The 16,540-nt window shown below is 43.1% G+C and overlaps 2 protein-coding genes across 2 annotated transcripts; both read right to left on the reverse strand.

Moving 5' to 3' along the window:
- Positions 1–4,901: 4,901 nt before the first annotated feature.
- Positions 4,902–10,310, reverse strand: LOC124706908 (eukaryotic translation initiation factor 5B-like). Its single transcript, XM_047238583.1, has 11 exons — positions 7,824–10,310; positions 7,630–7,737; positions 7,437–7,537; positions 7,240–7,330; positions 6,995–7,105; positions 6,834–6,899; positions 6,332–6,391; positions 5,707–6,264; positions 5,310–5,429; positions 5,097–5,216; positions 4,902–5,008 (listed from the first exon to the last, which is right to left on the reverse strand). Exons 1-11 carry the CDS (start codon positions 10,236–10,238, stop codon positions 4,943–4,945), a joined length of 3,816 nt encoding a protein of 1,271 aa, XP_047094539.1. The 5' UTR covers positions 10,239–10,310; the 3' UTR covers positions 4,902–4,942.
- Positions 10,311–13,790: 3,480 nt separating this feature from the next.
- On the reverse strand, positions 13,791–15,539 carry LOC124706909 (protein phosphatase 2C 53-like). Its single transcript, XM_047238584.1, has 3 exons — positions 14,769–15,539; positions 14,524–14,629; positions 13,791–14,362 (listed from the first exon to the last, which is right to left on the reverse strand). The coding sequence occupies exons 1-3, from the start codon at positions 15,537–15,539 to the stop codon at positions 13,974–13,976; spliced, it is 1,266 nt and encodes a 421-aa protein (XP_047094540.1). The 3' UTR covers positions 13,791–13,973.
- Between the last annotated feature and the right edge of the window lie 1,001 nt (positions 15,540–16,540).

Consider the following 16,540-nt stretch of genomic DNA (forward strand, 5'->3'; position numbering starts at 1 on the left):
TAAAGTAACATTGATAATTTCTCCACCCAAGATTGAGAGATGCAAGAATGGGGGGTCTTAGAGATGCACAGTGTGAACTTTCCGAAATATTAATTTGTTTGTGATGTTCCCATATCGACAATGGATATTTTTGAACGATCATTGAAAAACATATTGAAAATGGGCTTTATGGAAAAAGTTACCGATGTGGACGGCCAGATGGCAACCTATTCCACGAACCCCCTGTGGCCACACGTAAATTCAATTAACAATGGTCTGTCTTATTGCCGATGTCATAGTGGGTTTCCTTAGACTAGTCACAATGAGAAGTATCATACACTAGTATCACGCATGTGATACTAGTTTATGATACTACACCCACAATGCATAGTATTATAGGATAGTATCATAGTATCATCATATTTAATGTTTTGTAGAATCTCAATGTAAATTTGTGTACATGATGTGTTTGCCATTAAATTTTCTAGTCTTACGTGTTATGATACGGTATCATATTATGATACCACTTCCATCTCTCACCTCATTAATTGATGCGCCACATCAGATTTTTGCCAACATGACATGCATGATACTACTTATGATACTCCCATTGTGGCTAGTCTTAGAAACGTCATGTACTAGTTGAATACGATAGTTCAAATGATAAGGACTTGATTTTTAGCAATTTCGATAAATGAAGGTAAAATATGAATGCTACACGTTGAGTAATTCAATAGTTAGCTAGCAAATGTATAATCTAAATACAGTTCCAAGGCTTTTGGAATGAAGTCCATGGCAGGCAAACCCTCGCATGTCGATGCTTCTACTTGTCTTCTAATTGTGTAGACCAACTCAAAAAGCATTGTTAATCGGTAAGAACACATGATAGGTCTAGATTGAAAACTCATATAGGTGTGTGACAAATAAAATTTTGACCTAGGGACACTTAAATTTTATAATAAACACTTATACGTATTCTTAACTTATTTTCATCAACTATAGTACCAATGAGTACGATATTAGTTATAGTGTCATGTCTTATACATTTGTATGTATATCGCTGCAAAGTTTGGTTGTACTAAATTTGAAATGCATGTTGTAATATAACTTGTCTTTGAGCTAATTTTCATAGTTGCACAATTTATATAATGTATACATATGTATTCAGGCACATAAATGTTTGTTTGTCCGTATGTTTCTAATATACCCTGATATATTAATATAGATAGATCACTAAAGTGTACAATCGACCACTATCTTGTTAGCGATTCTGGTGTATTATTAGGTAATTATATTTGAAAAACTACAGAAAGTTCTAGATTATAATTTAATTAGTTGGCAAACCAAGAAATGTGTCCTGCATGTGTAAGTGTATTTTGCCCCTTCGTCAGTTTTTTGGTAATTAATGATACTCCTTATGAACTAATATTTTCATTAACTTTATATGAAGAAATATTTCATAGGTAGTTCTTGTAGTTTATGTGTTGGATTCAAGTGTGGATGCCATGAAGATAAAGATATATCTTAGGTATTGACATCAAGATCATCGATTTCAAGAGAAGAATTATATTATCAAGATCTTGAGTATTTGATTTCAAGAGAATAATTCAACATATGCCTCTAAGCCGGTGTCATGATAATCTCATGAGTTGAGATATGGTTGACTAAGGTTTAGAGGATGCAATCAAATGAAGAATTCTTTATGTACTCAAGATATTATGATAGAGCACGAGGAGATACAAGCTTGACCAAAACTAAGAGTGAAGATTGAATTGAAGTTAGTCAACGCATGAAGCATAAAGATTGTACCACTTTTGATCATTTGATCTTGTGCTAGTGTAATATTTTTCAATTATGTTTTGTGAATTAACCCATAATATGTGTGTGTGTGTTTGTTGTCTATGTGCGTTAGCTATCTCGAAACTTATGCTTGAAGCTTGTTGCCCATTCGGTGATAATCGACTTGTGAAGATGTGCTTCAAGGAAGTTGTTCCATAGTGGTGCATAGGGAGCAATCATGAGTCTTCACGAAGCAACAATGATCAAGTGAGGCATACCGGCTTAAATGAAGATTGAAGCGTTGTCAAATGACAAAGGTATGATCTTGCTAGGTTTATTTTACTAGTCTCAAGGTGGGGGTTCTAAGATAGATAGACGCACTATCAAAAGGGGCTTTCGGTTGGGACCTTTATCACATGTTTTAGGGATCTCAATCCTTTTCATATTTTGCATCTTTATATTCTTGTTACTTCTTGGTGTTTCTTTGTGTGAAGTTTTTGAGCTTGTTGCTAGCTTTTCAGCAAGCCAAGTTGATCAAAGATGGAATCTGTATGCATCTTCTATTATATCTTAATCGGAGTTGCCCAAGTTAATAGAAGTGTGATAAAAAAGTGTGGCAAATTGGCAAAGTTTCCCAAGTTAAGAATAAATTTTGTGGACCGGATCTTCCATTTTGTGGACCGGATCTTCCAGGCAGGAACCAATCAAAGGACAGGAACCAAGTCAATTGGGTCGGTGGAGTTTGCCCACTGCCCAAGGGATGCAATTACAGTAGCTCATGAAGTAGCTAGGGAGTGTTTTTCTTCACAAATTTCTTGTAATTGGGTAGAGTCTCCTCCTAGCTTTCTTGTTAATCTCTTAGTGAAGATGTAGTCATGTTCTATAATCAATAAAGCTTGCCGTGGTGGCTTTTCCTAAAAAAAAGTCTCTCTAGTCATTTATTATTCTACATATGTGGTGGGTTGAAGATACGGATATGCTATCCGTCTCACCGGAAACTGGCTCTAAATTTAGTCCGAAAATGTGGTTATACAAACTAGAAAACAAACAATTATCGATTTAAAGATCACCATTAGAAGTGTCACAAAAAATGTGGGTTACACCCATAACTAATTGCGGATTGTAGTTTCCCCAACACGAACACCAACAAATATTTATATGCGGCATAGGAGATGGGCGACACATTTGACGGATGAAGATACTCAAATGTTTCAGCTTCTCTTGTACAGCACGAAACGACAGCGGGCTGATTATTTTTCTTCCTTTTTTGCATAATCGCCCATTGCACTAACATCGGACTAGTCGGAAGCATCTCTCGCCGGTGACGGTGAGCCCGCAGCCTGGTCGTCCGGGAAAGCGCGTTCCGTCGTCTCATCGGCTAGTCGTTTTCATGAGGCAGAATGTGCATTTCCATGGTGTGACTCGACGCTATGGGCTTCACCGGTCTCCGTCTCCGTGTTCAAGGCTGTCTCCTGAGACGAGGAGCCGTCGTCAAGCACCAACCCTGCCGTAGAGCAGCATACTACCCTTCCTTGATGCTGACAATTTACAAGATCCCCAGGGGATCACATAATTGCCCTTTTTTTTATCAAGACGCCGTGAGGACATAACTACTTCAGTAGCTTTTTTTTGTGAACGGAAGTTGGGGTCTCCAAGGACCCCCAATCGGGGTGTAAGTGGCAGCGGACGTCCAATGGAAATCACAGATGCTGCTCGCGAAAAAACAATCGAACGGCTTAAAGAGGAAGAAAAACTATTTATAGTTTAAGAAAGAAAACTAGCCGTTTGGGGAATTCTCGTGACCCAAACCGGAGGTAAAACCGGCGTCGCTGGTTCTCTCGTTGGACTGGATCAGCGCACAAACGGCAGGCCGGAATCTGTGCCGGAATGTAACAACGCATAAGGCTAAGACGGTTTCAAACCGGCTACTCGCCAGTTTCAAATCAGCCCGCTGGAGCAATTTTGGTTTCGCCGAAACTGCTTACTGGTATGCCTTTCGGCACCGCTGGTTTCTGGTCGAAATAGCCATAAAGCCCTCAAATTGCAGTTTTCTCGAAAGAACTAAATTTTGACAAAGTTTCCGAACTCCGATTAAGATAAAACCAATTTTATTAGAAAGATAATGATGAAGAAAACCGATAAAGACATCCAAACTCCTCATAGACTGTTTTACGTGATTTTAGAGAGGAAGTCTCACATCTATTATTTGCATTTTTTATGTCACTAATATGTGATTGTCACGTGCTAAAAATTTCTCAACAAAGATGTGGCCTCCTCAAATAATAGACACTTTAAAGAAAAATGTGGCAAGTTATAAAATGTATCCTAAAACTGATAGCGGTCCATTTCTATCCGTGCGGCACCCCTGCAAACAAACCAAACCAAACACCTTTTGTGTCCAAAATAAGGGACACCGTTGGAGATGTCCTAAATCTGTGTTTGTGCGTCAAATGTCATTTGGTGGTTGCATGTTGCATATTTATTTCCTACAGAAGATGCTCTTCAGGTGCTTTTGTGGGTTCTGATTGTGTTTTTTTCCTTTGTTGGGATGTACACAGAAAATTAGTCAGCGGTTCTGCTAAAATAACCGCAAATATTCGTCACGTGTTTTGTCCAGGAAACACACATTACTCGTTAAGACAACTGTAGTTCACACAATCATCGCGTTAGCAAAAGTCAGTGCCTATGTGTAATGAGCTAAATAATGATGTAAGATGGCAAAAGCATGCAAATATCCCAAAATGAGCATAGTCTAGTTAACTACAGATCAATCCAGAAATTTAAGGCATGCCTCATTACAGGCCCCATTAACAGCCATCTACCCAAATCGGCTTACTATCCAACTTTCAGCCTTAAGAGTACAATGTTAACTCCCAAATTGAACACTGCAACAAAATATCAACAAAATGACATGAAAAAAGAGCGGGAACACCACAGTTGCCTCCAACGAAACTGGCTGTTATTAGAGGGTGTATTCTTCGTAATGTCAGGCGGCACACGCCGAGAAAATTACAAGTATCAAAAGTGAAACACCTCTATCATGGGTAACTTGTGAGGGCTAAAGGATTTTTGCTCAGCTGCAATCCCAAGTTCAAGTATCAGCACAAAAAATACCACAATTGTTGATCACAATTGTTGATCAGGGGCTCTCGCTGACAGGACCAGACCACGGGCCTGGTTGGTCTCATGGTATGTTCAATATCTTCTTCAGCTTCGCAACAAGCTTCCAGTCATCCAGTGACAACTCATCCTGTGGTAACGATGCTAAAAGAATTAGTAACGAGTGGCCTGGCAACAGTATAAGCAGAGAAACTATAAGCAGGAAACGTTGGACTTGCCCTGTAGTTTGCTTTGAGAAGATCGATAGATCGCCTTGTGATGTGGCTGACAAGCTCATCTTCCATTTCAAAGTGCCTGCCGAAACTCTTCTGCTGCTCATCAGAATTGGTCCCGATAATCTGGTCACACAGCCCAGTGAACAACACATGTCAGGCAAAACGTGATAAATCTGCAAGCATAAAAGGAACCAAGTAGCACAATACAGTACTAACCTTTATAGCCACCTTTTGCCCTTTTGTGGCTGTATCAACTTGCTTGTGATTAATTTCAATAGAGGCAATCTTCCCAATGTCAATAAATTCTTTCGAGGGTATGCAAATAGGCGTCCCGATCTACATGACAAGGGAAAATGACGAATGCATATCTTGAGAAAGACGTAAATAACCATTCAATGACATAGGAGAAAATGTAGCATAATATTCAAGTCTTTGGACATATAGTTCTCCATGTGACAGTTTCTACCTATATTAGTTGATGAGCCTATTGGAATTTGTTCATCTAGGACAGTCAGTTATTAACTACTGTGGAAAACAAACTTAATGTACAACAACATACTCCTAGTAAAAAGGGGTTGAGGAAATATAAAATGTCAGCAACCAGCCAAAATACCTTAGCTATTCCTTCAAGAATATCAACACCCAAAACGATTGGATCCTTCTTGTTGAAGACACAGTTTGGCATAATCTTGAGAACACAGGGGAAAACAGCTTCTTCGGCGCTTTCCTTCTTCTTCTCTTCCTTTACATTCTTAATGTATGCTGTAAACTGGTCAAAAAGGTGGTATATAATATCTGCCACGAAGATCTTCACACCCGACTCTTCTGCAAGATCACGGGCATCGGGCATCACTTTGACATCAAACGCCAAGATAGTTGCGTATTCTTTCTTCCTCTCAAGCATAACACTGGCCTTCATAACATCTTTCTTGTGGACTGGCCCTATGCTGAAATCACAGAAGGGGATATTCACAGCAGGGCTCTTCAAGAACTCAGTGAGAGCTTCCAATGACCCCAGCGTTGATGCTTGCACATATACACCCTCACCACTTTTATCAATCCGGTTCCTAACCCTTGCCATCTCTTCCATTACAGCATCTTTCAGGTCCTCTATATCCTCATCGGGTCGTACCGCATACAGAGCAGTCCCCGCAATTGCATGTTCAAGACCCTGAAAGAGAACACTTGTTAACTTTTCAGGTATATGACTCTGAAGTACCAAAATTATATGAACCCACCTGTGCTGATATTTTAATTCCTTGTGCGGCTCTGATCTTCTTATGGTGAAGGTAGGTGCCCTGAAAAATTGTGGTTCAACGTATTACTCCAACTTGAACTTCAAAAAGTAATAACCAAGAGACGAGATCATGTTAGTGCAAAAGAAATAATGAATGATTATTTACAGGTTTTACGCGTCTTGGTAGGCCTAAGCATGGTAAATTGGTAATAAGTAAAAGGAAGAAATACAGATAGCTACTACCTGACATTGAAATACACAAATATAAAGAAGGAAAAAAAAAACATCATGCCGGTGAAAAGAACAGATGGCATTAAAGTGACACTAATTGACTACTCCCCAGTAGGCACAAAATAAATATCATAAAGTAACTCTCTTGAATATAATGTAAACCTCACAGTAGTAACATAAACAATTGAATGAAAGCTATCACAATAGCACCAAAAGGAGAATGAATCTTTCAGGTAGCAGCATAGTAAACAGCACTATAATGAGTTACACACCTTAACTCGAAGCTCCTTCATCGGGTGTGGTGTTAACAAAGCTCTGATGGTTGTCACAATGGGCCCCTAAATGATAAACAGCGATAACATAAAGAGTATTACATATGATTGGTGATGTACTTGCTTCAGAAATTGCAATTATAGAGCAAAGTGATTTTTACCTGCATACCACACACGACTATTTGATCTCCTTCATGGAGCATACCGTTAACCAGCACAACATCAACTGTAGTGCCATGACCTTCGATGACCTTGACTTCCAGCACAGTACACTGAAACACAATAAGATCATAAGAGTGTGTTCTTCTACAGCGACAAGAATATTAATGCACAGTACACTAACACGATAAGATGATATCATAATAGTTCATTCTTCTACAATGGCAAGTAAATTTATGCCCAGTACCTGGACTTCATCAACAAAAGTAAGCTTTTCTTCCATTGTCTTTTGTGCCCATTGAACCAATAGTAGAAGCAGATCAGGAATGCCTTCACCACTGCACAGAGTAGTGGTTTATATGATTAAGGAAATATGCTATTACTATCATAGTTGCTGTCAGAAATATGAACGAATGAACCAATAAGTTGAATGGTAGATCATGCCTTAATGCACTTGTAGGCACGATGTTAAACGTATCTTCCATCTCCTTGTTCTTGTAGTACAAAGCAGTATTCACACCTTGCATCTTGAATTGTGTCACAATCTGTTGGACAAAGCAGATGCATGTGATTAGAGCAACACCAACTAGGAGTTCTTTTTCTTCATAAAAAGGAGGAAGTTATAATGTCCACACACATCAGTGAGCCTCGTATTGAACTCCATCTTGACATCTTCATTTTGTTGTCGTAAAGCCTTCCCGATAGGAGCATTAGGACAAGGCTTCCAGCCATAGAGACGATCAACCTTCATGCAGTGATAACAACCAAACAAATTAGTGGGTGAACAGTAAGGAAGCCAAAGGTAAAAAGAAAAATCAAAAAGGATAATACCTTGTTCAAAGCAACAATAAATACTGCTTCTCGATCTTTCAAAAGGTTCAGGGATTCAATTGTCTGAGGTTCGAGCCCATGCATAATGTCAACAACCAAAATAGCAATGTCGCATAAACTTGAACCTCTAGAACGCAGATTACTGAAGGACTCGTGGCCTGGAGTATCAATAACAAGCAGGCCTGGAACCTTAAGTGTAGCATCGGCCTTCAATTCCCTTGTTCTCTCCCTAATGTTTTCAGTTGGGAAGTATGTAGCCCCAATCTGTTGAGTAATACCTCCAGCTTCTCCTTCTTGTACATTAGTTCGTCTGATACAATCTAGTAGCTTTGTCTTTCCAGTATCGACATGACCAAGGATGCAACAGATTGGTGAACGAAGGTTGCTATCATTTTTAGTGTCATCGTCTTTAGAAGAAGATCCTTTCTTCCCTTTATTCCTTTTAGTAGTAACTCCATTACTGGGACCAGCATCTTCATTTTCACTCTTTTTGGAGTTTTTATTAACAGGCGGAGCAACATTTTTTACAGCAGGAACTGTAGGCACTGTAACGGGCTTCTCCTCCTTCTCCTCTTCCTCCTCAAAAGCATTTGTCTTTGGCAAATTCACATCGATATCATCCCAGCTCTTTGCATCCCAGTCATCTTCATCTTCCTCCTCTTCTTGTTTCGACTCTTCAGCCTCTTGATCAGGTTCTGTTTTCGTCTCAGATTCCTCGACCTGAGACTGAGATTCCTGATCCACCATGACATACTCTTCTTCGTCAATGTTGGCTTCATTTACCTCTGGCTGTTGTTCTTCAGCTACCTTGAGAGACTCAGAAGCCTTTGTTTGAGTTTTCTTCTTCTTGCTTTCATACTTAGGCTTCTTCTTTATCTCAGGGGCAGCACCATCAGCTACTTGAACTTCACTCTGCTCAAGAAATTGTCTCCTCATGGCTTCTAACCTCTTGGCTTCCTCCTTCTGCTTCCCTGTCAAGAGCTTACCCTCCAGCTTCTTCTTGAGCAGCTTCTCCTTCTCCCTCTCCTTCTTCCTCTTCTTTGCTTCCTCCGCCTTCCTCTCCTCCTCCTCTTTCCTCAGACGCTCCTCCTCCTCTTTCCTCAGACGTTCCTCCTCCTCTTTCTTTTTCCGCTCCTCCGCTTCCTGCCTCTTCGCAAGTGCCTCCTGCATCTCCCGGACGTGCTTTGGGAGCTTCTTCATGTCAACCTTCCCTTTAGGAACCTCCACTTCCTTTTCCTCCTCCTTCTTAACCTCTCCCCCCTTTGCTGCTGCCTTCTTCTCCTTCTCCTTTTCCTTCTTCTTCTTTTTCTTCTTGGCTGCAGCGGACTCCACCTCTCCTTCCCCAGCCTTCTGCTCTGCATTGCCATCCTCCTCATCCTCCTTCACTGCTGGAGCGGAAGGCGGTGCCTGGGAAGGTTTCTCCTTCTCTGGTGCAGGAGGGCCTTCACCAAGCTCAGCAAGAAGCTTATCTAAATCCTCCTCCTCCTGTGCTGTCCTCCCGCTCTTCTTCTTTTTCTTCTTTGATTTCTTCCCTTCGGCATCATCCACCACCCTGGCCACGGTAACTTCCTCCTGCGCTGCCTTGGGCTCAGGCTCCTCGGCGGGAGAAGGCTGGTCCTCTATCTCTGCGAGGAGCTTGTCAATGTCCTCATCATCCACGGTAAATCCTCCCTTCTTTTTCTTCTTCTTGGACTTCTTTCCACCGGCATCATCTGCATCAGGGGCAGCCACAGATTCCCCACCCTTAGCCTCCTCAGGGTCGGCCTCCTGTGTTGTTGGTTGTGGAGGATCCTCCATCTCAGCCAGGAGCTTGTCGATGTCCTCGTCGTCCACAGTGAACCCGCCCTTCTTTTTCTTCTTCTTCTGCGGCTTCTTCGCCGCCACGGCCTGCTCCTCCTCGTCCTCTTCGGGAGGAGGAGGGGCGGGCTCGTAGTCGTCGTCGTCCTCGTCGGGGGTGGACGGGCGAGCCCCCTTGCCCTTCTTCTTCTTCTTCTTTTTGGCCTTGCTGAAGTCGAAATCGAGGTCGTCGTCCCCGAGATCGGACCCGTCGGCCTCGGTGCTGGCGGCAGCGGAGGAGGCGGCGGGGGCCTCGTCCTCGCCGTCCTCGTCCTCCGCGGCCGCGAGGGCGTCGAAGGCGCTCATCCCGCCGCCACCGCCGCCGCCCTTCTTCTTCTTCTTCTTGCCGGTGAAGACGAGGTTGATCGGCTCGTCCCCGTCCTCATCGGCCACCGGCGGCGGGGGAGCGGCGGGCTCGTGGTCGTCGTCGTCGTCGTGCGCGGCGGACTTGGCGCCCTTCTTGCCCTTCTTGCCGCCCTTCTTGGCCGGCTTCGCCTTCTCCGCGGCGGCCGTCGCGTCGTCGTCCAGCGGGATGGAGTACTGGTCGTCGTCGATGACGACATTCTTCTTGCGCCCCATCGGCGCCCCGTGCGTGGTGTAGGCTAGGGTTTCAGGGTGGGGTGGAGGCGGGGACCGGAATGGGGCGGCGGCGGCGGCGGCGGCGGATGGGGATCGATTGGAGCGAGATGGCGGCGGCGGATGAAAACCCTACTGATGTGCTCGGGACGAGTTTAGGAAGAAAGGAGACGGGGCAGCTAAAAGACCGTTCTGCCCTTTTATTTTCTATTTCTTCGTTTATCTTCCTTTGGATGGATTCCACAGAGTTTGTATCTTGCACGATTTGTGCTTCTCGTGAGAGAGAGAAAATGGTAATACAGTACAAATTAGATTAGGAAAAAAAGTTTCAAATTCCAATTACAAATGTGAACATCACATTTGCTTGCTTATCGAACGGTTTTTATCGAAGTTACAAAATCTCGTTATATTTACCACTTATTTAGGAAGACAGTGGATACACCACAACAAGTCGTCAAGAGTATGTAAACTTTTATCTAATTCTATCAAAATACATGTAACTATGTCGAATTCTACTTAATCGAATGGGTCTAAGTTGTCCATTTGGTCAGCTACACGCTACCATACGACTTATCAGTTACCAGAAACATAATGAATCAGGGAAATATGGTTTAAAAGGCTATATAATTTTTTTTGAAAAATGCTCTGAAAACATCTGAAGCAAGATAAAAGAGTGTATATCCAGTGAAAATAACATTTAGATTTCGGGCTCCACCCGTCCCAAAGATTCCCCAAGCCTAGGAACTTTATAAAAAATTATGGACAAAAGATTACATATGCACATGGTTGTTATCCATGTAAATATTTTTTTTCATGTACCACATGTTTTTATACATGGATACACAAAAAAAGACATATATGTGGGTTTTGAAATAGCAAATAGTAGGCGTGCTTTTTACAATTGAAATTCACAATTTTGCCTTTTTATGTAGCTCACATGTTTAATATTGTTAATGAAAGTTTACACATATGGACTACATCTATATATACACATAGAATTATTTTTTAGATTTTTTAAACACTTTTCATAGTTTTAAATATCCTTTTCAAAATTCTAGGTTTCGTGAAGACGGGGCTCCGAATTTCCTTACTTGTATAGCGGGTATCTACAATCTCCCTCGGAAAACTAAACTAGCTATTTTTAGCAAATTGAAGCTAAATGAGTTACTATTATCTTGACCTTTTCTACTATATATTATTGATATGTTATTTGTTAGCCATCTAGAATAATATATTATTTATATTTTATTTGTTGGATGTCTAGAATATTATTATAATTTGTGTCAAATTATGATCAAAGACCAATATAAATCGTCTGTGTAGTTGAGTGCCACATCAGGGTAACATGTATCACAGATTATTTTTTAGCAAATGATACAGGGTAAAACTAACGTAAAATTATATCAAAGGGTTAAAATATGGAAAAGCTTCTTAGAAGTTGGTAAATATTTTCTGAGGACCACAATATATTAGTTATATGTGGAAATACTCAAATAAAATATATGAAGATCATCTAGATAGTACAATGCACATGCACCACCCCTCACACAACTTAAACTGGCCGTTGCAACAAATTGTGAGTATATAATTTGTAAAGATGGGGACAATAGCAAATTGACACTTTAAATATTATTGCGATTCATATATCACAGTGCTAGCTTTGCAACAGTATAAACATGTACCTATAGGAAACCAGGCTTGGAAAACCAAATTAACAAGGCTTTACACAAAAGGGAAAGTTCCAACCATTAATAAGACATAAAAGAAAATATGGAACAAAACGATATATGCAATAAGGTAAATTAGGAAATACAATTTCATCGAATTCTTTTCAAATACCTGTAACTAAGTTGAATTCTACTTAATCGCATATGGTTCCAAGTTATCCATTTGATCAGCTGTCATGCTATCATACGAATATGGTTAAAATATTATATAAAAGATTTGAAGCACACTCGGAAAAACATTTAAAGCAAGATAAAATAGTGTATATCCAGTGAAAATGGCATTTAGATTTCGGGTTCCACCGATCCCAAAGATTATCCAAGCCGGCAAACTTTTTTAAGAAATATGGACACAAGATTACATATGCGCATGGTTGTTATCCATGTAAATATGAATTTTTGTGTAATACATGTTTCTACGCATGGATACACAAAAAATACATATATATGGGTTTTGAAATAGCAAATAGTAGGTGCCCTTTTTACAATGGAAATTCACACACACAAAATTATGTAGCTCACATGTTTAATATTGTTAATGAAAGTTTATTCTTAATTTTTTAACACTTCTCAAAGTTTTAAATATACTTTTCAAAATTCTAGGTTCCCTGAAGACCGGGCTCCGAATTTCCTCACTTGTATATCGGGTATCTACAATCTCCCTAGCAGAACTAAACTAGCTATTTGTAGCAAATAGAAGCTAAACGAGTTACTATTATCTTGACCTTTTCTACTATATATTATTGATATGGTATCTGTTAGCCATCTAGAAAAATGTTATTGATATTTTGTTTGTTAGATGTCTAAAATAATATTATAAGTTGTGCCAAAATTTGATCAAAGAACAATATAAATCGTCCCTGTTGTTGAGTGCCACATCATCCTAACATTTATCACGGATTGTTACTTTAGGAAAATGATACAAAGTAAAACTAACGTAAAATTATAACAAAGGGTTAAAATATGGAAAAGCTTCTTAGAAGTTGGTAAATATTTTCCGAAGACCACAATATAGTAGTTATATGTGGAAATACTCAAATAAAATATATGAAGAGCATCTAGATAGTACAATGCACATGCACCACCCCTCACGCAACTTAATTGGTCGTTGCAACAAATTGTGAGTATATATTTTGTAAAGATGAGGATAGTAGCAAATTGACACTTTCAATATTACGGATTTGCGATTCCGATATCACGGTGCTAGCTTTGCAACAGTATAAACAGGTACCAATAGGAAACCAGGCTTGGAAAACAGAAACAAGGCTTTACACAAAAGGGAAAGTTCAAGCCATTAATAAGACAAAAAAAAAAATACGAAACAAAACAATATATGCGATAAGGTAAATTAGGAAATACAATTTTCCAAGAATATATATCTTAGAGAGAGAGAGGGTAAGAGAGAATTAATGTACTACGAGAGGGAGATGGAGATGGAGAGAGAGAGAGGAAGAGAGAAATCAATGTACTACCAATTTAATCAGGAGAAAGTGTCAATCTCAGATAAGAAAGACATCACAAGTGCCTCGAAACCTTTGTGAACTGATCTCTGGCTGGAATTATCCAATTTGGTGAGACAAATGAGACATCTAACGTAGGTTTTGGTTCCAACGTTTGTCGAATTCAATTGAAGGAAGATGAATATAAGTTTTCCCCTATAGTTTGCTAATGTAGGTTGGGTTTGTTAGTACCTGGAAAGGAATGAAACCGGGTAAGTTTCGTCGCAAAATTAAAATTAATGGATAAAAATATGGGGATGCATTTGTAACGAGTTAAATCAGGTGATACAATTTTCTGAAGTAGCAAGCATATCTACCGGTCAACCCAAGAATTGACAGCCAGAAACCCAAATTATGTACTACTGCTACATGTACAAGAGTCATGTTTCATCAGATCTAGAACCCTGAAATCCCAGGTTCCTGAATCAGACTTGGTATATGTAGTCACAGGTGCAGGTGTTACTGTTTCTTATCTTAAAACCTATCCACTGTCACCGTCGTTAGGTTTTGAGTTCCTATCCACTACCATCTGTTGTTATCGGCAGGTTTTTGCTCCTGAACCGCCTGTGCACCTTGAGGTCGACCACGAGGACGGTGATGTTGTCCTTGCTCCCCTTCTGAAGGGCAAGCTTGGACAGGTACTCGGCGGCCGCCTGTGCGGCAGGGTCCGGCGAGCCACCGTCGTCGCAGCTTCCTCGGGCGACAGCAGAGGAGGAGGGCGATGATGTGGCGTTCTTCTTGTGCCACAGCAGTATCCGCTTGCGGGCAGCATCACAGACCTCTTCGTTGGATAGCACGTCCCAGAGGCCATCGCTCGCGAGGATGAGGCACTCATCGTTTCTTGCACGAGCAACAAGTGTGACCTCGGGGACGGGGATTATGTAAGGCTTCAGGTATCTGTCCCCTACAAGCAGATTGGTTACAGGAATATGAGCAGTGGTAAATGCAGGAAACAAATTCAGAAGTTCAGAAGAAAACTAGAGCACATGATTGCAATGAGTGACTATGGAACTGGAGAGAAACATGGCGAGTCAATCAACATGCCAGAAGTGCAGGAATGTGTACCAATGGAGCGCGACATGGCAAGAACACCCAAAACTCGATACCCATTCCACTGAATGACCTTGCCGCCTAGGGCCTCGATCCTCTCGTACTCGTCTTCTCGGTTTGGCTGTGTCATGAACAAAAGCGGAGCAACATTCAGACATTGTCTATGATCAACTCAAGAACCTGGAGCAAATTGCAGGGCAGTAGTACTGAACAAATGTGGTGACTACTGACTGATGATAACCCGGAGATGCATGGCTCACCTTGTGATCCAGAGACAGGGGCAATGGCTCCTTGCCCCGGCAGAGCACGGCTCGCGAGTCCCCGCAGTTGGCGACGACGACGTGCGACGAGCATACCAATGCGACCACCGCCGTCGACCCGACCGCGTCCGGAGCCACGGGCCGCGCTCCGACCTCCGCGTCGACGCGGCAGAAGCAGTCCACGAACGCCTTCTCCCACCGCTTCTTGGAGTATTCGAGGGAGCTGAAGTCGTCTCCGCCGCAGGCGCCGCGCTCCTCGGCGGCGCGCAGGTCCTCGGCGAGCGCGGCGTGGAGCCTGTCCCGGCAGTAGTGGGCGACCTGGGCGCCGCCGTGGCCGTCGTAGACCGCGAAGAAGTGCGCGGGCAGGCGGAAGGACGCGCGGTCGAGGCCGTCGGCGTCGGCGGCGACCATCCAGAGCGGGATGCGGTGGAAGCGCGGGACGACGGCGGCGGCGTCCTCCATCTCCGGGCGGCGGCCCTGGACGGACTCGAGCCCCCAGCGCGGCGGGGAGTCGAGGGCGAAGACGCTCCTGCCGCAGGCGGGGCTGGAATCGGTGGCGGCCGCGGGCAGGTCGTCGGAGAGGAGCGAGGGCGGGCCCGCGGAGGATGAGGCGGCGGAGGGGGAGAGGAGGCCGTCGAAGTCGGCCGATGCGACGCTGCTGCAGTCGCTGGCGACGGAGCATGGGCTTCCGCATGCGGACCCTGGGTCGTGCGGCGTGTCCGCGGCGTCGGCGAGGGCGAGCGGCGCCAGCGCGGCGCCTAGGGTGTCCATGGCGGCGAGCGCGCGTGGGCGGGACAAGGCCTAAGCGCGGGCGAGCGATGGGCCGGAGCAGAGGTGTGCTGCTGCTGCTTGGTACTCATGGACGGAGACCGAGATGGAGATCGGAGCGAATCTTGTGGTGGGTGGGTGCGCGCACGGGATGTGCCCTGGAGACGAAGCAAATCAGAGCGGAGGAAGGCGACGGACAGAGAGATTGGAGCGTCGCATCGCGCGCCGGCCGGCGGTTGGCGTGGTCGCGTCTTGGCCGTCCGTCGACGCGCCGCCGCCGTCGTGGCGCGGCCAGCAGCCGCTCGTGTAGGTGGGCAGAGGCTGCGAAACAGAGTGCCTCCAACTTTGACTAACATTATTATTTCGCGCGCTAAATGAACGATTCATTAGGACGCCATTATTACTTCCTTTCCATAACATAAAAACGTTTTGGCAAACAAATTTAGTTTGCAAAAGAGAGAATAGCCAAAATAGTGAAAACCGAACATGCCAAAATACCACCAACTTGCCAAAATAAGAGCATCTCCGGTCGCGTCCCCCAAACCGTCTCCCAAACCGCGCCGGATCGAGCGTTTGGGGGACGTGTTTCGTTCGTGCCGCGTTTGGGGGACGTCGCTCCCCAGCCGCGTCCCCAAACGCCGCCCCTAAGCATTTAAAATAATTTTTCTTGGCATTTTTATTTCAATTTCCACAAACTAATACATAATTGGGAACGTGGTTTACACGAAGACATAGTTTGGAACATGGTTTTCCACAAACTAATACATAGTTTGAACCATGGTGGACACAAATATAAAATATTGCAAAAAAAACTAAACCTAACTAGGCCGTGCATCGAAGGTTTCCTGTGTTCGTCGCTAAGAAAGAACACTCGAGGGCACACCCGGTCACCTAAGCCGGAAAATCCAGGCGGGAGGATGGTGCCCTTGTTGGTTCTACCGATGAGGCGAACGAGCGGTAAACCTCCGTGCACGTATTCGCTGCGAAGAAACAACACTCGCCGT

The sequence above is a fragment of the Lolium rigidum genome, chromosome 4 (genome assembly GCF_022539505.1).
Source record: "Lolium rigidum isolate FL_2022 chromosome 4, APGP_CSIRO_Lrig_0.1, whole genome shotgun sequence".
NCBI classification, from domain to species: domain Eukaryota; kingdom Viridiplantae; phylum Streptophyta; class Magnoliopsida; order Poales; family Poaceae; genus Lolium; species Lolium rigidum.

Coding starts and splice junctions, on each gene's coding strand:
- LOC124706909 (XM_047238584.1), bottom strand. CDS start 15,539: ATGGACACCCTAGGCGCCGCGCTGGCGCCGCTCGCCCTCGCCGACGCC. Junction 14,630..14,768: donor CCCTGTCTCTGGATCACAAG/GTGAGCCATGCA, acceptor TTCATGACACAG/CCAAACCGAGAAGACGAGTA. Junction 14,363..14,523: donor TGCCATGTCGCGCTCCATTG/GTACACATTCCT, acceptor ATCTGCTTGTAG/GGGACAGATACCTGAAGCCT.
- LOC124706908 (XM_047238583.1), bottom strand. CDS start 10,238: ATGGGGCGCAAGAAGAATGTCGTCATCGACGACGACCAGTACTCCATC. Junction 7,106..7,239: donor CTTTTGTTGATGAAGTCCAG/GTACTGGGCATA, acceptor ATTGTGTTTCAG/TGTACTGTGCTGGAAGTCAA. Junction 5,430..5,706: donor TTCTTGAAGGAATAGCTAAG/GTATTTTGGCTG, acceptor CTTGTCATGTAG/ATCGGGACGCCTATTTGCAT.